The sequence below is a fragment of the Macrobrachium rosenbergii genome, chromosome 2 (genome assembly GCF_040412425.1).
Source record: "Macrobrachium rosenbergii isolate ZJJX-2024 chromosome 2, ASM4041242v1, whole genome shotgun sequence".
NCBI classification, from domain to species: Eukaryota; Metazoa; Arthropoda; class Malacostraca; order Decapoda; family Palaemonidae; genus Macrobrachium; species Macrobrachium rosenbergii.
Window position 1 is genome coordinate 95,383,745 of NC_089742.1, and position 27,010 is coordinate 95,410,754.

At 38.4% G+C, this 27,010-nt stretch overlaps 1 protein-coding gene across 1 annotated transcript in view; it reads left to right on the forward strand.

The window, feature by feature from the left end:
* LOC136849231 (uncharacterized) overlaps positions 1–27,010 on the forward strand; it is a 148,958-nt gene that overhangs the window by 97,358 nt on the left and 24,590 nt on the right. The window contains exon 3 of the mRNA XM_067122462.1: positions 8,118–8,350. Coding sequence (XP_066978563.1) covers positions 8,118–8,324 — 207 coding nt within the window. The 3' untranslated portion in view covers positions 8,325–8,350. The remainder of the gene's footprint in view (positions 1–8,117; positions 8,351–27,010) is intronic.

Consider the following 27,010-nt stretch of genomic DNA (forward strand, 5'->3'; position numbering starts at 1 on the left):
AGGATTTAGCATAGTTTAAAGGTCTGCACCAAATTCTGTGTAAAGCTAAGGAGTTGCAGACGATGATGGTGCCTCCTGAAACCCCTGACGAAGCACCTCCTGAAGGGGGAAGAGGCACTCCTTGAGGACGTGTAACTTCGTTGCTTTATTGTGCAGTCATTTATTTATCGGACTGCACAGCTAATTCATCATCGTCATCCTTATCATTGATCACTGGTGAGTACCCATATGCTTTATGTAATATTAATATTAAATATTTTTAATGTGCATATGTATTTTTGTTTCTCTCTCTCTCTCTCTCTCTCTCTCTCTCTCTCTCTCTCTCTCTCTCTCTCTCTCTCTCTCTCTCTCTCTCTCTCAATGTTTCCTCTGTTGAAGAAAACAGAATGGCATCAATACTGTATGAAAGCAAATGTGCTTGCCTGAATACAGTTTAGTGGTAACTTTATTACTTTTCCCCTTAGTAATGTTGTAAGGTGACGGTGAAATGATAATAGTGTTTTAGGTTGGTAGTTCAAGGTATATTGTTTGATATATTAAAATTGGCAGTTGTAATAGTTTTTAGAGGGGGGGCAGTTCTTTAGTGTCTGAACTAATAAAACAGCCAGTTATAGGCATTTTTAGATGGGGGCTCCAATATATCATGGAATTTCGGTAATCGTGGCTGGTTGTGGTACCTGACCCCCACAAATACAGGGGGTCAACTGTATATCCAAAGCTAAATAGTGGCAGCTGTGGTAGGACCATTGACTACCCAGTAATGTTTGGACCTGAGAGATAACAGATTGATAGCTCAAGAGCAGAACTATTCTTTAGGGCTGGGCCACGGATTCCAGGGGCGTCTGGTTCTGGGGATAGGACTCTCAGTATTCTATCCAGTTTGCCCTTAATATGATTAGGGTGGAGATGATTGTATTCTTGTAGTACTCTCAGTCCTAGCAAGCAGGTTTGGCTTACACTTGGGCCATGCTAATCATGTTTTGCCCTCCCCTGTTGGGTAGGGTAGAGGGATTCGGACATGTGGGAGTCGGTTCTCACTTGTGCCATTGGTGGAAGAATAAACTCCATGAAAGGCTGATGATATCTTTTTAAGGTTTTCAGGCTTAAATTTTTTTTTTCTCCCTCCAGTTTTTATGACTAGTGGCCATAAGGATTCGAGTACCTCTGGGCTCTTATGATGATGTTTTGGCACAGATGACGACCTCTGACAAGGCCTCGACACGAATGACAACTCTCAACATGAACCTGACCATGGATGTGGAATGCTCCACTGGTGGTACTACCTCTCAGGGTGGTCATCACAAGTTGAAAACTTTCCAGTATGGGGAACAGTGGATAATTTGAAAGTATTACATGTAAAGCACATTCCCTTGGAATGTGACTACGAAACACACACTCTTTCATTTGCTAGTTACGGTAAAATAATAAGAGTTAAGAATGAACTTGGATGAAAATGGGAAGCGTGGGTAACTTTTGAAAAATATAAAGCTGCACTTCAAGCCAGCAGCAATATTAATAATATAAAAATTTGTAAATCGACTGTTAAAGGAGCACTGTCTGACAAGACCCCTAAAAACATGGATGTTTATAAACCATCTCAATGGGTACAAGTGGCTCAGCCAAATTTAGAGGACAATGCCACTCTTGAAAGAACTCCCAAACCTCCAGTGTGGTTGGTAGTAACTGCTAGGGAGGAAAATTACAATTACTACAAATGTAGCAGGTACATCCAAAAAAAGGTTGGGGTACTGATATGGGTAACATGTCAGGGTTTGGTAAAGGCAGTGTCCTTATTCACGCCAAATCAAAGACCCAATCATATATGTTGACACTGATGAAGTTCGAGAAAGATGACATGATGTAAGAAATAAGACAACACATGAATTTCATTTATGGAAGAGGAGTAGTATTTGATAGAGACCTTTGTGAATTGATGGAAAGTGAAATACAGTGCAGTATTAGAAATTGGTCAACCTCTGTATGCAAGATAAGAAAAATTCCAAAGGCAAATAATATGGTCATTTTAACTTTAGAGAACTCCGTCCCATCTTATGTCAATTTGGAAATGAAAGAGTCAAAGTTAAACCATTTTTATCAAAACCTCTGCAATGCTATAACTGTTTTCAATTGGGTCACACATCCAGATTTTGCAAAACAATAAAATTTGTAATAATTGCTCAGCCCCTGAACATGGCCCTTGTTTGAAACAACCAAGATGTATTAATTGTGAACTGGATCATACCCAGTCCAGTCAAAATTGCAGACACTATAAATATGAAGAGGCAGCTGTATGTAAAGCTAATGCTGAACATATAAGCATTAATTATGCTAAAAAATTAATTGGTCAAACAAAGACCTATGCTATGGCTCAGAATTCCGTAGCTCCAATAAAATCTCAAGCCAACAATGTAGCACCTGTACCTGGTTTAAGAGTAAGAACTCTTGAGACTAAGACCCAGTCATCTGGTCTAGGTGCTCAGCCAGCTAGGGTTGAAGCACCCCTCTTTAAGGAAGATGTCCCTACTTAAACAGTAGAATCATTTCCAATTGCTGAGACCTTCCCTCTCTCCCATCTGTCATTCAACAAGAAACCCTTCTCAAAGAAATGGAACAAGAACAAGCTAAAGTTCCAAAGAGTAAGAGCTCCTTCATCCTCTCCTCCACCTGCACAAAGTATGGAGATTTCCAAACCCCATAAAAAGTGTAACAAGTGAGGCCGACAATGAGGGTGCTTCTGCCTCAGCAACAGCCAAGGAATCAAGTTCCTTGGATAACAAGAAAATAGTAGTTGAAGTCCACTCTGCTCCGTATCAAAAAGCTAATAAAAACATAATGGAGCTAATCATAAGTCACATATCTCAAGATAATCTAAAACTCCTGTAAGGTCATGAGGAAAATAAATCAAAGAAATAGTATAGATTACAGTGAATTGCCCTTGGCAGATCCTAGTACTAAAAATCCAGAAAATTCAATTTGGACATTTTACAGTGGAACTGCAAGGGACTAAGGACTCATTCAGAAAATCTAAAAGTATTACTGTACTGCATGAGCATAATTCAGGGGTTGTATGTCTCCAAGAAACTAAATTAGGGAATGCAATATACAATCCGGGTCTAAACTATGAGATCTGTAAGGTGAACCCCACTGATGGGGACTGTGCCCTTGGAGGTGTTGCAATAATTATTGCTAAAACATTGCAACATTATGTAGTTCCCCTGAACACACAGCTTCAAGCTATTGCTATCCGAGCTACTTTTGACCTTGAAATCACAATCTGCTCTCTTCACCTTCCCCTGAAATGTAGGTTCACTCATAGTAACATTCAAGGTTAGTTAATCAATTTGCTCCTCCTTTTTTACCATTTGGTGGTTTTAACTCACACAATCCACTTTGAGGTGGTAATTTATTAGACACAGAGGGTAGGATCATTGATGACATTGTTTAATAATAGTGATCTTACACTTTTTAATGATGGTACAATGACATATCATAATATCTATACAGGTGATTCATCTACTATAGACTTAAATACTTGCTGTGACAATCATGGGGATCTTTGTTCATACTCTTAACCCTTTCCTGCCCAATTGACGTCATATTACGCAATAACCCCTACCCCCTTCTTGTCTGACTGAAATTGTAAAAATTTAATGACATTTTTTGTGTTGTGTGTATCTAAATTTTTTTATTTTCGGACAGTTAACATAGGCTAAAGCATACCTTGGACCGTGTAACTCAGGCATCGATACGCCAGGCAAGAGTTTTATAATGCGCATGTGCAATTCCCTGGCATAGTAAATTTCCCACAATGAAATCAGCTGATCCTACCCACGTTTCTCTCTCGTATCTTACATTTTTTTATAAAATGTAGGATTACATTATTGGAAACACTCTGTTTGGTATCCTCTATTTTCTATAAATTTTTTTAGTTCCTCTACTGCGAATGAATAAATCCATGGCGTAGTAAAAATCTCACAATGGCATCAGCTGATCGCAATTGGTTAAAGGCCGACAGGCCACACTTCTGTCAGAGACCATGCGTCTGTTCTGGGTAAAAACGTGTGGCTGTTTACATACAGCAGAATCGAGAACTGTTTCCAACATGTTTCGCAAAATTTTTACGGTAAAACTAGCGGAAATTTGTTAGTGCATCACATAAGAGATGTCTGGATTTTAGGCAGGGCTCTGAATCTCATTTTCATTATCATATATATCGATATTTAGTTTTGTTGGCTTTCTCAGGGTAATTCATTCTGTTATTTTTGAGCTACGAACGATAATATTGACAACGGTAACATTTTTTTTTTTGTTTTTAACAGCTTATAACGTCAAAATGAAACTGTTGCTTTACCAGCTTTTTCTTGACTCTCACTTTATTCCTCAATCTTTCCTCAACATTTTTGTATATTTAAAAGTAATTTCTATGAAAAAATCGATAGTCTTCAAAAAAATGTCTAGCGATAATTCTCACCTTATGCCTCTGGCTCTCTGTTTCTTACCCACTTTTCTATCAATTTTTCACCAACTGGACTTATTCGTTTTTCATTTTTTATATGTCGATATTTAGAGAATTTTCTTGGCTTTCTCATAAAAAATAATTCATTCGCCTAACTGTTATAGTTTTTAGCTCGTCAACAATAATGTTGAAACTGTAACTTTTTTTCTTTGATCAATTATAACGTCAAAATTGTTGCCGTTACCAAAGCCATTTTTCTTGACTTTCCCTTTATTCTTCAACTTTTCCTCTACTTTTTCGTATATTTACAAAGTAATTTCTATGAAAAATAACCGAGATAGGCTCTTCAAAAAAAAAAGTTCTTGCGATAATTCTCACCATAGGCCTGGCAGAGCGCTCTGTTTCTCAATCTCTTTTCTATCAATTTTTTCACCAACTGGACTTATTCGTTTTCCATTTTTATATGTCAATATTTAGGAATTTTATTGGCTTTCTCAAAAAATTATTCATTCACAACTGTTATAGCTTTTGAGCTACTTAACGATAATGTTGACAACGGTAACATTTTTTTTCGTTTCAATCAAATTATAACGTCAAAATGAAACTGTTGCCGTTACCAAAGCCATTTTTCTTGACTCTCACTTTATTCTACAACTTTTCCTCTACATTTTCGTATATTTACAAAGTAATTTCTATGAAAAATAACCGAGATAGGGCTCTTCAAAAAAAACTTTTTTCTAGCGATAATTCTCACCATACGGGGCAAATCTCTCTGTTTCTTACCCTCTTTTCTATAAATTTTTCACCAACTGAACTTATTCGTTTTTCATTGTTTTATATATCAATATTTAGAGAATTTTGTTGGCTTTCTCATAAAAAATAATCCATTCGCCTAACTGTTATAGCTTTTGAGCTACTGAACGATAATGTTGACAACGGTAACATTTTTTTCGTTTCAATCAATTTATAACGTCAAAATAAAACTGTTGCCGTTACCAAAGCCATTTTTCTTGACTCTCACTTTATTCTACAACTTTTCCTCTACATTTTCGTATATTTACAAAGTAATTTCTATGAAAAATAACCGAGATAGGGCTCTTCAAAAAAACTTTTTCTAGCGATAATTCTCACCATACGCCGGGCAAATCGCTCTGTTTCTTACCCTCTTTTCTATAAATTTTTTCACCAACTGGACTTATTCGTTTTTTCATTGTTTTATATATCAATATTTAGAGAATTTTGTTGGCTTTCTCAAAAAAATAATCCATTCGCCTAACTGTTATAGCTTTTGAGCTACTGAACGATAATGTTGACAACGGTAACATTTTTTTCGTTTCAATCAATTTATAACGTCAAAAATAAAACTGTTGCCGTTACCAAAACCATTTTTCTTGACTCTCACTTTATTCTACATCTTTTCCTCTACATTTTCGTATATTTACAAAGTAATTTCTATGAAAAATAACCGAGATAGGGCTCTTCAAAAAAAACTTTTTTCTAGCGATAATTCTCACCATACGCCGGGCAAATCGCTCTGTTTCTTACCCTCTTTTCTATAAATTTTTTCACCAACTGGACTTATTCGTTTTTCATTGTTTTATATATCAATATTTAGAAATTTTGTTGGCTTTCTCATAAAAAATAATCCATTAAGCCTAACTGTTATAGCCTTTGAGCTACTAACGATAATGTTGACAACGGTAACATTTTTTTTCGTTTCAATCAATTTATAACGTCAAAATGAAACTGTTGCCGTTATTTTTCTTGACTCTCACTTTATTCTACAACTTTTCCTCTACATTTTCGTATATTTACAAAGTAATTTCTATGAAAAATAACATTGTATAGGCTCTTCAAAAAACTTTTTCTAATAATTCTTTTCAAATCGCTCTGTTTCTTACCCTCTTTTCTATAAATTTTTCACCAACTGGACTTATTTGTTTTTCATTGTTTTATATATCAATATTTAGAGAATTTTGTTGGCTTTCTCATAAAAAATAATCCATTCAGCAATAACTGTTATAGATTTTTGAGCTCTGAATGAATAATGTTGACAACGAGTAACATTTTTTCGTTTCAATCAATTTATAACGTCAAAAAAAAACTGTTGTCGTTACCAAAGCCATTTTTCTTGACTCTCACATTATTCTTCAACTTTTCCTCTACATTTTCGTATATTTACAAAGTAATTTCTATGAAAAATAACCGAGATAGGGCTCTTCAAAAAAATCTTTTTCTAGCGATAATTCTCACCATAAACCGGGCAGAGCGCTCTGTTTCTTCCTTTTTTCTATCAATTTTTCACAAGCTGGACTTATTCGTTTTCCATTCTTTTATATGTCGATATTTAGAAAATTTTGTTGGCTTTCTCAAAAAAATAATTCATTCCCTGACATTCAATTTTTGTTCACTATGAAAATAAATAAAGATTTTTTTTTTTTTCGTGCAATAACTCACATTTTTGTATTTAGAGGGCTGGGACTCTTATTCTGACTATTCCACCATAAAATATAAACATTTAGAAAAAAAGGACAGCAAAATGAACGTTGTTGGCATAAAATTTATATTTTTGCTGAATTTTCGAAATAATTATTTTTTCGTGTCGAAGCTCCCAGACACATCGGGGCTCATGTTCCCTCAGTGATGTGATAACTATACAGATATGAAAGGGTTAAAATATTCCTACTTATTTCTATCTTGCTAGAAAGATAAAAATAATGCTAAATTTTGGAATGTTGCTTGTATCTAAATTTTATTTTCTTTTTACTTTTCTAACATCCAAAGTAATAACTTATAATACTGCAAGATTTTAAAAATATATAAATATAGAAAATGGATGTTCATCACAGACTGAATATTTTAGGAATATTTTAATGGTATGAACAAATATTCCAGTGATTATAAGAAGAATACATAGTAGTTAATCACGAAAATACCAGGGATAATCAAGGAATTGGTTAAAGGACCAGTTCTTCCTCATGTTCTGTTCTTTGCAAAAATTCTTACTAGCAGAACAGGCACCCAAAGTAAAATTTAAGTTTATGGGTGGCAAAGGGGAGTGCTCTGGCCTTGTCTGTTTGTATCTCTGAAGTTCTTAAGTAGGGTAGTGTCTGTAATTAAGTATATCTTAGTTTAACCAGACCACTGAGCTGATTGACAGCTGTAATGGTAATAGAAGTATTGAAAAAGCAAAATGTCATAGTATAGTATGTTAAAAAAATTCTCTCTCTCTCTCTCTCTCTCTCTCTCTCTCTCTCTCTCATCCTCTCTCTACCATCACTTCTTTGGCTGAGTCGTTTGAAACAGTCAGACTGTCATTTTGGGCGGGTTCAATTCCTCCATGATGAAGAGTTAGAGGAATTTATTTCTGGTGATAGAAATTCATTTCTCGCTATACTGTGGTTTTCTTCCACAATAAGCTGTAGGTCCCGTTGCTAAGTAACCAATGTGGTTCTTAGCCACGTTAAATAAGTCTAATCCTTCGGGCCAGCCCTAGGAGGCTGTTAATCAGCTCAGTGGTCTGGTCCTAAGGCAGTCCACTCTCTCTCTCTCTTTCTCTCTCTCTCTCTCTCTCTCTCTCTCTCTCTCTCTCTCTCTCTCTCAGGCCTTGGTGTCTAGATTAGAAATATATTGCTGAAATATTTTCTTCTTTTATTAATAGGAAGAGCTCATAAAGTTGAAGGATGCTCCACTGTCTGTGACATGGCCAGCTTGCTTGGATCCTTCTTTTAATAAGGCACCTGGAAGATGGGACCCTGAGAGATGGATACGAGCTGTACATGATGAGCGGCGTCCGTCCAGTACTGCTTCAACAGGCTCAACAGCTGGCAATAGTAATAGACCTGATCGTCCTCCAGACTTGAATTGATGTTCCATAACAATCCTTTTTAAAAGGTAATTAATTCTATAGTTTCTTGTTTATTTAAAGGATTAAAGGATAGTGCTGTACTTCACTCTGATATTCAGATGGTTAGTGGAAGAAAGCAAAAAAAGGGCATTCTTAGCTAGTTTATTCTTAATGTCACTAATTATAGAATGGCTTTACACCTTTATTGTAGTAGGTATCCAAAATACTCATGATCTGGAATTCAGGACTGACAACATATAATGTTAACTTGATCGTTGATGAGAATACAGATTATTATACAAAAAATATGATGGCATGAAAAATAATATGCATAAATTATTTATTCCTATCCTGTCTGCTAAATCAATCATGTAAGGTTTATGTCTAGTAACGGTGTCTGAGGAAAAAGGTAAGCAACAATTTTTTTTTATTTTTAACTTGAATCTGATAGACAGGACATGTTCAATCAGTTTTTCTAAGAGTTTATTTAATCTCTATGGCTTCATGAAGTAATTTAGGCATAATGTCCAAAAAAACATGTATACACCACAATCATTGTACAGGTATCAGAATGTAATAATTTTTTCAAATCTTGACATAAATTTCAGGAGCCTGTGATTTGGGTTACTATTGCCATACCAAACATTTATGTACAGAATTTTCCATTTACAGTGAACTTGCAATCAAATACAAAGTTTGAGAGAATGAATCTTAACTACTGAGTAGTCAGCACTGAAAGATGCTTTGACTTAAAAAAACATAATATATATATATTATATATATATATATATATATATATATATATATATATTATATATATATATATATATAATATATATATTATTGTATATATATATATATATATATATATATGTATATATGTATATATATATATATATATATATATATATATATATATATATATATATATATATATATATATACAGACTGGTCCCTGGTCATCGGGCGGGCTTGGTTTTACTGATTTTGTCTAGCGACAAAAGTCAGCAATTTTCGGCACTGATATGCGCCGATTTCAGCGCAACACATACCTAACAGAGGCACCGATTTTTGGTTATCAGCAGTTTTCATTTATTGTCATGCCTTCAGAATATATATATATATATATATATATATATATATATATATATATATATATATATTTATATTTATATATTGTCACAAAGTGATCAAGTACCTGGTTATTGCACAATTAATAAGACCAAAAGTTACCTCACTTCAGCCAGACACTTGGAACCTCATAACAAAAATATTAAGACTGAATACTCTAAAGGTACAGTGATCCCTTTAAACTTGCTTATCACTTGGAAAAATCAATCTAACTTTTATCAAGTTAAGGGTGAGGTAACAACCAATAAGCTAAAAACAGACTAGTGGAAAATGGGCATCACTTCAACAAACACTGTAACGGTTTCCTTGGTTCTATTTCACTTTGATAAGGGAGAACTTGACAGATATATCACTTACTTTGTACACATTCATTAATTTCTCTAATCACTGGTGGTCAAAATGAAACACTGCTTTTAAAACTTTAAACAAATTTATTTCTAAGTTCAAAAGTTATAGCAGAGTTCACAATCTCAAAAAGATTTACTATTACTTGACAGCATTGTAAGATTTAAGTATTTCTTAATCAAGATTAATTCACAAAAACTTTCATTTATCAAGAAAGCAATTTGGTTAAGTAAAATTCAAACCACTAACTTTCACTCATGTTTTAAACATAAACCTGAACATCTGCAATTATCCCAAGTGTTCACTGAAACCTTAATAAATGGGAGTCAATACAGGTATTCACTGAAACCTCAGTAATAATTATGCACTAACAAAATGCTAAGTAATCACCAACACAAACTTTGGAAAACACTGTTTAATTATAAAATTGGAGCAATATGATAACACAGACATATAAGAATGAAATATGCAAAAAATGGGAATATACCAACAGCAATTTCAGTAAGACAAAATATGATTAAAGATTATATCAATCTTTCAAAAGATTACCTTCACTTTAAAAAGAAAAAAGGCAAAACTCACGTCTTTCTAAGACTTTCTCAAAGACAACACTGCCAAGTCACAATTATATGCACTTAGTAAGATACAGTTAGCAGCAAGACACATCAGAACTCGCTATGAGAGATATTATCCACCTCATATCAAAATAATAATTCTCTTTTACGTAGAACATCACTTTAACTCTTAACATAATATAAAACCAGTAAACATCACATTACCTTTTACAAGTGGTACACCATCATACACCTTTCACAATGCTTGTAAAATACCAACATAAACACCTTAGATCATTCTTACAAAATGTACACACTTCGTGGGTGAATTTGACAAAACTTATGGTTTTGAGTAGGGAAGATAACTAACTTTATATATATACCCTATTATGAGCAGAGAGAGATAGAGAGAGAGAGAAGAACCTTATGCCAACAACCCCTTTTGCCTAACTATTTTTCATTCAGTACTCCTCTTTTATCTTCAAGCCCTCCTAGAATACATGATACATAAAGTATACATACATTACACATACAGGTATACATGTACGGTATACATATAGGACTGGAGCTTCAAGCTCATCTCAAAACTGACATTTCCTGTTGTGGGTTAACCACATGAGCAAATAGGAAAAAGTATTTTGCAACCAAACTGGCTCGGCTGTCAACATGTCAACTTCATCTCTCTCACTTCCTCATCCTTTCTACTCAGATTATGGAAAATATAACAGACAGATAAAGATAATAACTATGGAACAGACACACATGATAAACATATAATAAAGCATTCTGGCCGAGGCCTGTCAACTCGTGTCAAGATGAGCAAAGTGGCCCTCCGAACACGACTTCCTCCAAACTCTTATGTCAATACAGGATGTGGCAAAGTGATAAGAATCCTAACCTTTCTCTCTACTCAGCACGTTACAAATTCAAGTTCATAACACTCAGCAGTCATTTTAATATACTGCACGATATATTAAAAAAAAAAAAAAAAAATTTCAGAATCACATGATACACAGTTTAAGATCATATCATATCTCACAACAAATGACAAATCTACAAGCAAAACAAAATTTCCACAAAGACATATATTTGTAGAATGGTTTTATATATTATAACACATTATAATATATATATATATATATATATATATATATATATATATATATATATATATATATATATATATATATATATATATATATATATATATATATATATATATATTAGCAAGAACTTATATATATATAAATTGCTTCCCCTTTTTATATATATTATATATATATATTTTTATATATTTTTATTATTTTTTATTATTTATCATAATTAGCAAGAACTTGCTAGCAAATTGCTTCCCCCTTTTTTCCTTTTTTCTTTTTTTTTTTTTTGTTGTTTTTTACTGTCGACGATCGATATTTACGATCTTCTATTTCGGTCAGAATACAAGAGATAAAAACGGATTAAAGGCCACTCCCTTTAAGTAGATAATTTCTGAAGCAAAAGTGAATTGTCTGGTTGTCCTTTTCAGGCAAAAAACCCCTGCAGGCATCAGCTGAACATGACTCAACCCCCCCTATGTGTTGGACGTGCCCCCTGCCCCATAGGAGGAGATAAAAGCAGAAACCAAACCGAGGTTCGCTCTCATACGCGCGCTGGGTGGGATGGAGTAGAGTAATCCCAAATCACTGCCATGCCCTGGCCCTCTGTTAGCTACTAACCACATGGCCTTTCAAAGTATACTTTCCCTCTGTGAACTCCGGCCACCACCCACGTGTTCCTTTGGATGCTAGCTGGACTGATGACCGACTCCATTTGCTTGGAGTTTCAAGAAGTCCCCATCGCCTTGCCCTTTTACAGAAGCCCTTGCATCCTAACACGTGGAAGAACTCGCCCTCAGAAATCGCAAGTCATCCACGGACCGCTTTCTGCGCTGGAACCAAATCTGCCTTACGGTAAAGTGCTCTGGAAGACCTCCATTCAGTCACGCTTTTGTCTCGTAACATTTACTTAATTTGAGAGCCAGTAATCACCGAATCTCTTGTCAAATGTCCGTGCTCCTCGAGTGTCGGCAGTGCTAAGCTATCATTAATTCATCGAAGCCCCTTGGCACCCTCAGTGCAGCTTCAATTCATTATTCTTTTGTCTATTTTCATTACTGGCGATAATGTGCATATCTCTCATTTCAGAGGGACCCTATATCGTGGAAGCTTCTTGGACTGTGTCTGAATCCCCAGTTTCATTCAGCCCGTAGGGAATCCCCTTCAGGATCAATAATCTACTTGCATTCCTCTTTCCCATTACTAATGTCATTTATGTAAATACACTCCTTTAAGTTTGCCCACGTGTTTACATAATATCTCCCTTCAGTAGAAGAGCCTTATGCTCATATGAAATTCTCCTTTTGTTTTCCTCTTTTTTTTATGTTTTCCTGGACCCACGAAGTCAGAATCACAAGGCAAAATTACCCTAAATTGTAGCTACCTGTCTCACAGAGAATATTCCAAACTAAATCGCCAGGAAAAACATAAAAATGGCTACCTGGCCATAGATCTCGTTTTGCAGTTGCAGTTCCCCTAGTTTTGCTTTATTGCATTTGCAACTTTCCAGATCAGCTATTAGCAAAGCTAAGCTGGGTACAAGACAATTACGAACTTTTTGTGTAAAACCAGCACACAGATCCAGACTTTGCAAAACCTTTTCACAATCGTGACTGTTCCTAGGAATTAGAAATAGGGACGCATGTTTTCACTGAGAGAAAAGAACCGCCGTATTAGATTCATTAATGCATGCCTTTCAGGATAGGTAGTTAGGAAATAACCAGTGCTAACCATCCTTTGCTTCGAGGAATAGTGCGAAATTCTTCTGTGTTAAAATCCTTGCCATATTCTTTGCTCTGAGGAATAGTGCGAAAGAAATTCCTCTGTGATAAATTTTACTAAGCATTTCGGTTTAGTGAATTATTTAGGCGTGAATAAATTCCCACGTGGGACAAGACGAAGTCAGCTTGCATTGCTGAAATTCTCTCAGTGCAGTTAGAATTCGAGTTAGGTGTCAGGAAAGCGAAATTTAAACTCCGCTTATAGGGAAAATTACTAGGTCGTTTTACTGTTATCCTCTCATCCCGGGAAATTCCCCGGAATCCCAGACGGTTTATAAATAGACGGGTTCATTCACACAGAATCTAAAAATAACTCCGGTGATGGACAGACCCCCCCCCCCAGCCCATGCCCGCGTGTGTAGCCTTTTTTTTTTTTCATTCATTCCTCAGCAAACATTTTTCTTTGTGTTTTTCCCGTTAGTAATTTCTAAGTCCTAAGGGACGAATTGTATTTCCAAGTCCTAAGAGACTCCTAATAAAATTCTACGTCACACAAGGCAAGAATTTCTCAACCAAATTCCAAGTCCTAAGAGACTCCTAACCAAATTCCAAGTCCTAAGAGACTCCTGCTAAAAATTCTACATCGCACGTGGCGAGAATTTCTCCAAATTCCACAATTCCAAGTCCTAAAAGACTCGCAACCAAATTCCAAGTCCTATGAGACTCCTAATAAAATTCTACGTCGCACAAGGCGAGAATTTCTCAACCAAATTCCAAGTCCTAAGAGACTAATACAAAAAATCTACGTCGCACGTGGCGAGAATTCCTAATTCCTGCGGGAAACCCAAGATTAAGTCCTTTTGAGACATTAATAGTGTATTTCACACACATCTAAGCCCTTATGGGACTGATCATTCTAGTTCATTAGAACAACTCCTTAACTTCACGCTACAGCCGGCCAAGTCCGAGCGTGACAAAATCCAACTACATCTATCGAGACACATATTAAAATTCGTTCGCCAAGAACAACCACGTCTTTCCGAGACATACTAAATTTTAACAAAGTCTCCTCAGACTTATTGATCCCCTGTCTTATTCAGACAGATCCATTCTCCTGCCGTCTGAACGATTGAGTGTTTCAGATTCCTGCAATTGAGTTTTCAGACATATCATATAACCATTATTTCAAGATGGCTAATACCAGAGCCCAACAAAACGAGGACTTCAAATTCTACATGTCCACTGGAAAGGACATGGGACTAACAGGGCAGGATCTGAGAGAATGGGTTCAAGAGCGAGTGGACGATGCCAAGGAGGAGAGAGCAAAAGAATGTGAGGAGAGAGAGAGAGAAAGAATTGCCCAAGAGAAACGAGAGGAGAAAGAACGTGAAGAGAGAGAGAGAGAACAGGAGGAGAAGGAGAAAGAACGCCAGGAGAGAGAGAGAGAAAGAATTGCCCAAGAGAGAAGAGAGGAACGAGAATGGGAAGATCGAGAGCGACAGCGCACCCATGAGCTCCAGATGTTAGAACGACAGCACGCCACCCCCCTCCTGCAGCGGGAATGAGTGCCCTCAGCCAAGCTCACTCGTTCATGCCAAAATGGACAGAGTCCGAACCCGAAGTATAGCTTGAAAGGGCCAAACGAGTCCTGGAGTGCTGCAACCTCTCCCCCGCGGAACTCTCCCTTGTTCTCACTAAATTCCTGGGCGGAAAGGCCCTCGTTGCGTACCACGCCCTTTCAGCAGAAGATAGGGGAAACTGGGAAGCCGTACGCCAAGCAGTTACGAAGGTGTATGAGATTAACCCCGAGCAGTGGAGGAGACGGAGAAAGCAGCCCAGAGAAGCAGGCCAGACTTGGTCCAATTGGGCGTATCATTCGGAGCGGGCATTAACAAAATGGCTCGATTCCGAAGGAGCCACAAGCACCGCCGAGGTACTCGAGCGGTTTAAATTCTAGCATTTCCAGTGCTACGTCCCTCCTGCCCTCGCCACTCATATAGTGGAAAAGGCCCCAGCAACACTCACCGAGTGTTGCCGAATAGCAGACGTGGGAAACTCACCACCCTCAAGAAGGATCCATGGGGCGGAAGATAAATCCCCCGTCCCTCCTCGGAGGATCAAATTCCCACAATAATGGGAACTCGGGCAAGCCCCTAACTTGCCATTATTGCAAGAAAATGGGGCATTCCTCCAAACAGTGCCGGAGCAAGAAACCGGCACCTCTCTCTCCTGGAAAACCGCCCAATAACTCGCCTGCGCCCTCCACAGGGGCAGCGTGGAAAGATTTCAGCCGTGCAAGGTTTATGGCCATTCTCCCGCATGGGCGAAATGCCCAAGCAATAATAAATCAAATACTCCCACCGTTGCCTTGGCCGTCACAAATCCCAAGTCATTAGGCTCTCCTGCCGAAGGGCCCGTATATGTGACTCCTCCACGAGGTAGCCACCCCGCACTCCGAGTCACGGCATTCGAGGACTCAGGTGCGCAAATCTCCCTCATCCGAAGGGACAGAGTTCCCTATGGAGCTATCGTCAATAGACGAAAACTCATCACGATCGAGGGAATAAATCAATTTAAAATGATACTCCCTACGGTCCAATTGAGAGTCACAAGACCTCACCAATCCAAAATTTGCAATCTTGCAATAGCAAGCCATCTCCCCAGAGGCTATGACGTCATCCTGGGACAGGACTTTCAGTCCCCACAGAAATCACGACAATCTAGGGGTCCACATTTTCTGAATTATTCCACGGGCGCGAGTAATCCTTCCCTGCTTCTCCCTCAGTCAAGACTGGCGCCCCCTGGGTACCAGGAGGACATGCGGTCCCCACCAGTGCCACCTGAGTACGATGTACAGTGGCCCCCTCGATCGGTTCCCGATCCAATTCCAGTGCCCGGCCCTGCCTCAGTGCCAGTGCCAGGGTCCCAATCAGAACCCCCTCCCGGAGATGCCAAATTCCTGCCGGTGCCATTTGCATGCACCAAGCAGTGCCAAGCTTCGTCCGTCCTGACCGATGAGCCCAAGAAACCTCTGATAGTGCCTGACTCTGCCCTAGTGCCAGCGCCAAAGCACTATCCCGATCTCTATTCAAGGGATCCAACTCAGGACCCCCTCTCTTCCCCCGGCCTGGCACCGCTACCAGCGTCGGTAAGAGAGACGGTTCCTCTCGACCACAGCGGAAGCTCACCTGCAGGTGCGGCCTCGCAACCCGTGCCTGAGCTGGTCATTGATACCTGCGAGCCGCTCATGCCGCCCCCGACCGCCTCCTCTCTGCCTCAGCCTGTCGCCGACGCAATTGCAAGTCAGGGTTCCGCCATATCTCCCTTGGCCGATGAACTACAAGAGCTGCGACGGATCATGGTAGAACCAGCACGTAAAACTCCTGCGTCAGCTGTCGCAGCAGCAGGCCCAGGTGGCACTCTGTGCCACCCTCCACTTCCTCGGCCAAGGACGACTGTCCCCTTAAGAAAGGTTCAAGGCGAAATTACCACGGGCATGGGAATTTCCAGGTAGTTTACAAAGAGCTCCAGAGCTCCCCTGGCACCCGTGCCACCACTTCATTTTTCGAAGGTCTTGGCACCTCTGATCCAGAAGGGGTTGTCAGGCCCTCTGTTATCATCTTCTGTTCCTCAGGAACTTCTATCTCTTATCATCCTCTATTAATCTTTCCTTAAATTATCACCACAAGAGGCAATTAAGTATGGGATACCATTCCCCACACAATGTATAAATCATTGAGAATAACAGAGTGAGAAGTGGCACGCCCTTGCGCCCATACCTTGGCACCAGGCGTGCGTGTCAGCTCTTCCTGAAGGAGTTGCGCCCTTCGGGTGCACTTTTCTCACGCTGGGACTGAAGTGATAGTCCGGGGAGTAATTTATAGGCGAAGGAGGATAAATTCCCCCTAACACAATAAAACCCTCACTCTTTTTCCCTTAGCTCTACTGCCAACATCATTTACTCCCTTTTAGTTATTTATTTATCTTTCCTTTTAATGAATCGCGAGTCATAGACTCTTGCCCTTGTGATTTAAGTGCCCCTTTCGTAAGCTCTGAGAAACGTGCTTTGCCTTTCATATGCGGTCACGTTTTCATTCATAACATCTTGTTAGTTTTCCTTTTGTTATTATTATTCCCTTTTCCCCTTCCCTTCCTTCTAAGAACTCTGTTTGTCCTATACCCCACGTCTTTTGTCTGCTCACCCCGTCATAACATTGAGTACCCGAGTGTGGGCAGTGGACGCATAACATTAGCGAAGTTTAAGGTTAGCGAATTAAAACTCGCGAATACCCTCGCTCGCATACAACTGTCAAAATACCTCAGTGTGAGGATCGGACATATACTATCGAAGTTGGGGATGCGTTGAACTATTAGCTAAGCAATTACCAATGCGAATATGTATAGTCATTACAGTATCGCGTGAAGGGGATGTCATTTACAAAAAATAAACGCTGTTTTTTCATTTATACAGCCTTTTCAAGGCAGACTGTACTAACCAAATGAATTTTATCTAAAATTAAGTAACCATGTATTTTAATTCTTGAACAATAACCTTCCTTTCCATTTGTTTGCCATAGCCTCATATACTTGGTCTTATAATCCTAATTAATAATGTCGCAGTTTCATAAATCCCTTAGTAGTGAAGTTCATTGCAAGGCAGAATGTAGAGTAACGTAAAGCATTTGCCGCTTGTTCTTGTATATCGATGTTCACACCCGAAGAAGGTGTGAACATCATCTTGTATGGGGATGTATCATAATTAGCAAGAACTCGCTAGCAAATTGCTTCCCCCTTTTTCCTTTTTTTTTTTTTTTTTTTTTTTTTTTTTTTTTCCATTTACTGTCGGCCGATCGATATTTCGATATTTCGCACGGTCAGAATACAAGAGATTAAAACGGATTGAAGGCCACTCCCTTTAAGTAGATAATTTCTGAACATGACTCAACCCCCCCTATGTGTTGGACATGCCCCCTGCCCCATAGGAGGAGATAAAAGCAGAAACCAAACCAAGGTTCGCTCTCACACGTGCGCTGGATGGGATGGAGTAGAGTAATCCCAAATCACTGCCATGCCCTGGCCCTCTGTTAGCTACTAACCACGTGGCCTTTCAAAGTATACTTTCCCTCTGTGAACTCCGGCCACCACCCACGTGTTCCCTTGGATGCTAGCTGGACTGATGACTGACTCCATTTGCTTGGAGTTTCAAGAAGTCCCCATCGCCTTGCCCTTTTACAGAAGCCCTTGCATCCTAACACGTGGGAGAACTCGCCCTCGGAAATCGCAAGTCATCCACAGACCGCTTTCTGCGCTGGAACCAAATCTGCCTTACGGCAAAGTGCTCTGGAAGACCTCCATTCAGTCACGCTTTTGTCTCGTAACATTTACTTAATTTGAGAGCCAGTAATCACCGAATCTCTTGTCAAATGTCCGTGCTCCTCGAGTGTCGGCAGTGCTAAGCTATCATTAATTCATCGAAGCCCCTTGGCACCCTCAGTGCAGCTTCAATTCATTATTCTTTGTCTATTTTCATTACTGGCGTATAATGTGCATATCTCTCATTTCAGAGGGACCCTATATCGTGGAAGCTTCTTGGACTGTGTCTGGAATCCCCAGTTTCATTCAACCCGTAGGGAATCCCTTCAAGATCAATAATCTACTTGCATTCCTCTTTCCCGTACTAATGTCATTTATGTAAATACACTCCTTTAAGTTTGCCCATGTGTTTACATAATATCTCCCTTCAGTAGAAGAGCCTTATGCTCATATGAAATTCCCCTTTTGTTTTCCTCTTTTTTATGTTTTCCTGGACCCACGAAGTCAGAATCACAAGGCTAAATTACCCTAAATTGTTGCTACCTGTCTCACAGAGAATATTCCAAACTAAATCATATAGAAAAACATATATATATATATATATATATATATATATATATATATATATATATATATATATATATATATATATATATATATATATATATATATATATATATATATATGTATATATATATATACACATATACAAACACACACAGTAAACCCCCCCCCATTCCACGGGGATGCGTATGACACCCCCCGCGAATAGCTGAAATCCGTGAATACTTAAAAACCCCTCTAAAAACACTTAGAACTGCCCATTTTGATAGTTTAAACACAAGAAAAACCCTGTAAAAATGCATATACCTGAGTATTTTAATAGTTTTATCACAAAAAGTGCATTTGTTCATGAAAATTATATGAAAATACAGTAATTAGTGAATATTTCTCAGTGAAAAATACCGCAAATGGGCGAATTTTCCGTAAAAAATGGCTAGATATGTTCAATAGAGAAACCCGCGAATCACGAGAACGCAAATACGGGGGTTTACTGTATATATATATATTTATATGTGTGTATGTATACTATATATATATAATATATATATATATGTGTGTATGTGTACTGTATATAATATATACAGTATATTATTGAAAGAAATAAAATTAATTTCAATAGCTTTAATTACAAGAACTGTGGGTTTTCATTTGCCCCTTCATAAACTCTCTCCCTCATTCCCAAAATGGTTAAGTTTTAATCCCCTTCTCTGTTCAAAATGACTGCCTAAGGCTTTGTTTCCAGGTGACCTGTGAAGAGGCCTTCCTCGATGGTGTCAGATAACAGGCAAGGGAATAGCCCAAAAAAGAGAAAGATGGCGCCGCACCGACCGGGCCATGGTAGTCTCCAAGAGGTCGGATTGGATGCCATGTGCGTGCTATAGAAACGAGGCGAAGATTGACGTTTTGCACCATCTATCTGGATGTCCAGGCGTAATCCCCGAGGTTGGATATAGATGATGCAACAGCAGTCAAGAGAGAGCAGCTCTCAGAACTCCACCAAGGACAGATTTCCTTACCTTTGCCTATCCCTTGTACCCTCCATGTGTTCAACCCTGAGGTTCAAACCATTATACTTTTGTTGTGGCATCCCCTTAATTCCTTCCTCCAGCGTTGGCGCCCTATTGAACGAGGACATCGTCATCTTGACGAAGATAGGCCTCAGCTGTGGAGCCATTCGGCTCTATCCTCGTGCTGTGGCCTTATGCCATCCCTTCTACCTTTCTGCGATGTTTCCTGTTATGAAGACATCGTCAGTGTAGAATATTTCTCCTGTGTAGGATTCATTCATTTAGCAAGCCCTTATTATTACCTGCCCAGTAATTCGTCATTCTTTTGATCTGTGTTTATTATGTAAATTTGTAATTAAGAGAACCCTTGAATTTATGTAATCTTCCCTCACGTGAAGAAGGCCCTAAGCCACAGTATTTCCCCATTGATTTATTTGTCTAAGAACTTCCCTGAATCAGTCTATTTAGTCAGATGTTTTAATGAAATACAGTAGTTTTCTTGATAATGTAAAGAAGTCCCAGCATTTAACTGTTGCCGCCCAGAATCCCGCTCCCGCAAGTATCAAAGGCATATTCGAAGCACATTGTCGACATTGCCAAGTATGCAATTGTTTTGCAATTATCAGCAGAATAGCAACTGCTAGCTGGTCTGCATAAATAAGAGATGACCCTGGTATCATACACCCTCCATTTTAAGCATATGATTAGAGCCAGTTCCACAGCTTAATTACGTGTTGAAATATTTTGTTTAGGTTTATACTAGATTCTAAAAGTGACTGCAATCAGTGTTAGGTAATTGATAGACCATGTGCATGCCAATTTAGTTCGAGAAGATAGTGTGTACTAACTATTCCACAAGATTTTTGTGCTATCGCTTATTAGCTACGTTTTAAGAATAGGAAGCTAAGGGACAATTCAGTCGAAGAGTTAATAAAAAGGAATAGAGCCCTTATTCCTTCGTCCACGTGAAGGACAATTTGAAGGTCTCTCTCTCTGTATTTATGAATCTAAATTTCTGCTCTCAAGAGGAGAGAATAGTAATTCCGACCCGGAATCTTCAATTCCAGACCACGTGGCCCCATCCCTAACCGTCTGCCATCTTTAATTTTGAGTTCCATTGGGAATCCTATTGTTATAAATGATGCATGCACAGCTCTCATATATAATCATTACTGCGGGAGCCTCCAGGCAATGGGGAAAAAATGGTGGGGGGGTTGCCCAGACAAGCGGTCAAGAGTCCCTCCCCTTGTCCCCCCACCCCCCTTACTCATTCATTGATGGCAGATGTCATGAGACCAGAAGTAAACATCAGAGTACTCTTATTAGTCACGTGCGAGCTAGAATTTGTTTTGATAATGGAGAATAAAAATTTCTTTCTTCCTAGCGCATAACCTCTTGGCAGTCTGGACTGCCCCGTGCATGTTAAGATTAAGCATTTTTTGTTTTACCCTAGTGCATTCGAGATTTTAATATTTCAATAGGATCGATGTACTGTTTCCATTACGCCACATTTAAACTATTTTGACAGCACAAGGGAAATTTCCTTTACACACCATAAGTGTATAACCTCCGTAAGCCTTTTATTAGTTCTGCAGCGTCTCTCCGCAAGTAAAATATATATTATGCCATTAAAACGTCAGATAGGATAACCTCCTACAGTAAACCCCACGTATTCATGGGGGATGCGTACCACACCCCCAAGCAAGTAGCTAAAATCCGCGAATACTTAGAACCCTTCTAAAAACACTTAGAACTGCCTATTTTGATAGTTCAAACACACACAAAGGAAAAAAAATGCTTATACAGGTACTAACCTACTTACGATAGGGTTAGGTTCCAAAAAACCCATTGTTTGTTGGAAAAACAGTATCTCGAATATAGCCTAGCCTACACTAGGGTATTCGGTACCATGTATACAAATATGGTAGCCTAGCCTATTCTAAAGTATGCTCTATACATACACGGTGTAGTAATTATTAATATCAGCTAATTCTGGAGGTTTATGGAGAGTGACTTATGGTAATTCAATACAAAGAGAAATTGAATAACAAACAAGAATTAGCTTAGCCTACGCTATAGTATATCGTATACATATACGGTAGCCTACCTACATTATACTGTACTCTATATTCACACAATATCGTATTATGCAAACATCAACATAACGAGTAGGCATATTTTCCATGGATCTTTTAAAATGTTATGCTGTAATTTACTGTATCCAATAATATTGTATGTATTATATTGCTTTTGCGTTATAAGTTGTGATCATAGCGATCTGTGTTTTGGTTTGGAAATCAATTACGCGGTAAGTTTTTTTCGCGTGTTTAACTCAATTCAGAGTGCTTTTTTTGCTTCTAGTTAGCATAAATGAATCTCTAGATACTTTATTTATATGGAGCAAGGTTATTTTTCATTATACGAAGTGTTTTTAAGTCGAAATATAAATTACATACGTCTCGTTGTGAAATTAATTACCTTTTTTTTTTTTAATAGGTGACGTTGGCTGTTTGGGGGCATGTTTGTTTTGTGTAAAAAAAAATCAAGATTCTGTTCGCTATTTTCGCTTGATTTCATCATAGTATGAGCTTTATGTATTTATTGTTTATCTGTGTAAAAATAGGAGTATTATATGTTCTCTCATGCCCAGTAGTTTTGATTAAAATACTGTCTGGCCAATTTTAATTACTGTCGAGTTTCGTCCATATTATGATGTACGATAATTTATAGTCAGTAGCAGCTTGAACATTGTTTTCTCAGCTTCAGCTACAACTTGCAGCTTAAATTTAGCAGTATATTTCCTTGCCAATCTTTTATCCGTACCGAATAAAGGTATAATGTAAAAATATATCAGTCCTATCCTACTTAACTTCATTTGTACTATAACTACGGTAATTGTTTACCACCATACAATAGTTGAAATACAAGCAAAATGGCTGTTGTTATCTGATTTGGTTATAAGCAAAACAACAGTTTCTTGGTCGGTTGTTGATGGTAGTACACATTTATGCAAGAGTATAACAATACTAACAATACTTTTATCATTCTCTTTTACCTTTTTAACTAGATGATGGGATAAAGAGATGGAGTAAAAGAAGTGGTCTATGGTAATTTGGTCTCTCTTGCTGCCTGATTGTATGCTGCTGCCTGCTCCTGCAGGAAATTTTAAAATATTTTATAAATATTGTCGTATTGGTATTAATTGCGTACCGCATCGAATTATCGTAACTCAAGCACTACCTGGGTACCTTAGTATTTTAATAGTTTTATAACAAAAAGTGCATTTAGTCATGAAAATACAGTAATTAGTGAATATTTCTCAGTGAAAAATACCACGAATGGGCGAATTTTCAGCGAATGATGCGTATATATGTTCCATAGAGAAATCTGCGAATAGGTGAGTCCGCGAATCATGAGACCACAAATACGGGGGCTTTACTGCACATCTGTTTTAAGAACAATGTCATATCTTAATATCTCTTAAGATTCTGTGGTAGCAATGGCCAGCATTGGGTCAGCACAATCTTTCTCTCTCATCAACTCCTCTCACTCTATCTATCCTCAAACGAAGGCTTACTGGATTAAAAATGCCAAGATACGAAACTAGATTTTTTTTTTGTAAAATTAACTAAAGCATTTTAGCAAAAGTTACGGTCATGAAATGGAGTCTCTCATACCCCACAAAAATGGAATTCATACCAGAGGAAACTCAGACTCACGATCATTCAAATTAGTGATTCTAGACCAACCAATACTAGTGACTAACACCCCGGTCACCAAACAAAATAAAAAGGTCATGATTACTGTAGACCAAATAAAGGTTACATAGTACGGTAAAAATATTCATGTCCTCACAGGACTCGACCAGAATTCCTGTTAAGAGAAACACAGCTTATGTTAAAACCTGAAATGGTGCATAAAAAAATAAACACTTAAAAAGGAAAAATGCATAATAAAGAACAGAGGAGTTTCACTGCAACTTAAAATGGGTATTCCACATAATGTCTGAAAAAAATACAAGTGTTAATGAGTTATCTTACTCGCATTCTATGGCCATCAGGAAACCATCCCTCAAATGGCTGTCATAGTCACAAACACAGCTCAAACGAGCAATCACACCAGCCACAGATCGAAGTGAATAACTATTCTATGATTCCTCTATAACATACACATTAGAGAGTGCACGTATGCACACATTCACTTAATAACCCTTCCCTTGAAATGAGACATCACTGTCAAGTTCAGTGTTCGAAGGACCACCTTCTAAACCCACAGATATCACAAAGCTTCCATCCATGTGTTAGATTTTCCTCATGCATCTTGGTCATGAGCGGTGTTGGATACCCGCTGTCTCTAACCATGGAAAATACCAATGTCAACATAGAATTCACTTGCACAGGAACTACGTTTTCAAAGGCCAGCAATTAGTCAGGTAGATCATTAATAGGAGCTCAGCCCATCTACCACTGGACGTTCTCACCCAGATACAACAAATATCTATAACAAAAGTTCACTAGGGGCCACTGCTCAAAAATCATAGCAAACAATATGCACTAGATACAAAAGTTACTTGTCTCGTATGTACAGCTGTTATTCCAATAAACAGTTCATTGTAGAATGCGTCTCTTCACATCTTGAATTCTTGACGGTCCTAATTAACCAATAAGATTTCCGTTAACCTGTCTTTTTGATTTTAGATATATGTGTCAGCCGAGACACTCCCGTATTTTCATCTAGAACCACAAATCTATTCCCCTTCTTTACTTCTACAACCTGAAAAGGACTTTCAAATTTAAGGCCTAGCTGATAGTTCAATTGATTCCTGACATTTATTTTCACAAAAACCCTATCTCCCACAGCAATTTCAACTCCACCCAACTGTCCATTACTCCAACTATATCCTGAGTTTTCATTTCAAGGTTCTTGGCAAGACACGCATCTCTCTCTTTAGCAGTGGAGACTAGTGCCTTTGCCGTATCATCCCCCGACGGAATAGGTAATATATCAAATGCGCCCCGAGCTGGGCAACCAAACAGTGCTTCACTGGGAGACATCACAATAGTATCACTAACCATAGAATTGATGCTATGCTGCACCTGTGGAATATATTGATCCCAGTTTACATCATTGCCCCCTACAGTCATTTGAGAGCCTCAGTTACCTTCCTATTTGCCCGTTCATAGCCCATCAGCTTCTGGTTAGCTAATGGTCTGTAGGGAATAATAATGACTTTCCGAGTGCCCATTAAATCCGCAAGACATTCTTAACATCTTGCTCACAAATTATCTCCCATTATCTGTAGTCAGCACCTCAGGAACCCCATAACGACAAATATATCCATTAAAGAATGCAACTGCCACCTCCCCTGCTGCTTTATGCTTCATGGGAAAAATCTCTATGAACGTAGTTAATTCATCAACAACCACCAACAGGTGCCTATGGCCATAGCTAGAGTTACAGGAATTGGATAACAGGTCCATATGGACCCTAGCAGAAGGTCTGCTGGGAATAGGAAATTAACCCAGTTTACAAGAAATGACCCTTGATGGCTTACACGCATTACAAACCAAACAATCTCTCGCAAAGTCTTCCACTGACATGAGCATATCCTTCCAAAATAAATGTCCCCGTATATTTTGATACACCTTCTCAATACCCAAATGCGGACTGACAGACCTACAGTGAACAATATCCAGAACCGTAGGCACTAAACTCCTAGGAACAACTATTTGAGTTGTATTACCCTTAGCCTCACTATTTCTAAGTCTGTATTTAATCTTCCTAACTAACAAATTACCCTCTAACTCAAGCCCTGCAAAAAAGCAACTTACAACCCTTCCTAACTAATTCCCCTCTAAGAAATGCTTTGGCATCTGCCAAAATCTCATCCTCATCTGTTTAGCTTCTACTAAACTAATATCCCAGTCTATGCAATCTGCAGATACATAACATACATGAGTACCATCTGCATCAGAAAAACTTCTACTAAGGGCGTCCGCTACAACATTATGCCTACCCACTGTATACCTAAGCTTGGCACCAAAATCCCTGATTGTCAGATACCACCTAGCCCTTTTAGGGGAAAGATCCGGCTTATTGAAAAGACCCAACAATAGCTTATGATCTGTAAGAACCTCTACTTGATTGCCCATCAATAGAATCTTAAAATGAACCAAACTAGACACTATGGCTAAGGCCTCTTTGTCCATTACCAACCACAGTTGTTCATTTTCAGTTCCTCGTTGGGCAAGCGGGTTCCGTTCTCAGCTACCACTCTGTTGGCCGCGAGTTCGAATCTCCGACCGGCCAATGAAGAATTAGAGGAATTTATTTCTGGTGATAGAAATTCATTTCTTGCTATAATGTGATTTGGATTCCACAATAAGCTGTAGGTCCTGTTGCTAGGTAACCAATTGGTTCTTAGCCACATAAAATAAATCTGATCCTTCGGGCCAGCCCTAGGAGAGCTGTTAATCAGCTCAGTGGTCTGGTTAAACTAAGATATACTTAACTTAACCCCATGTCTTAAACTTCCTACTGTAGAATGCAATCAGGTGGGGTCTTCCATCGAACTTGTGCATAAGGCAGGCCCCTATACCATCGTAACTGGCATCTGTCACCAGCGTGAAAGAATGTTCCAAATCTGGAAATTTCAACACTGGGTGATTCACTAAGGCATCCTTATGGGGGATTCAGTAAGACAACCTTAATACGTACAGTGAACCCCCGTATTCGCAGGGGATGTGTCCCACACCCCCCCGCGAATAGGTCAAATCCACGAACGCTTACAACGTCCCTCTTAAAACTCTTATACCGGTCTATCATGAAGGGTCAAACACCAAAGTATGCCTAAAAATAGCAGCCTACATCAAATATACATTAAACTATTACCTTATTACTGTATTAATCTTTGAAATGATACTATTAATATAATTTCCAAATCATCTTAAACATTTTATCGTTACATTTATACGTACG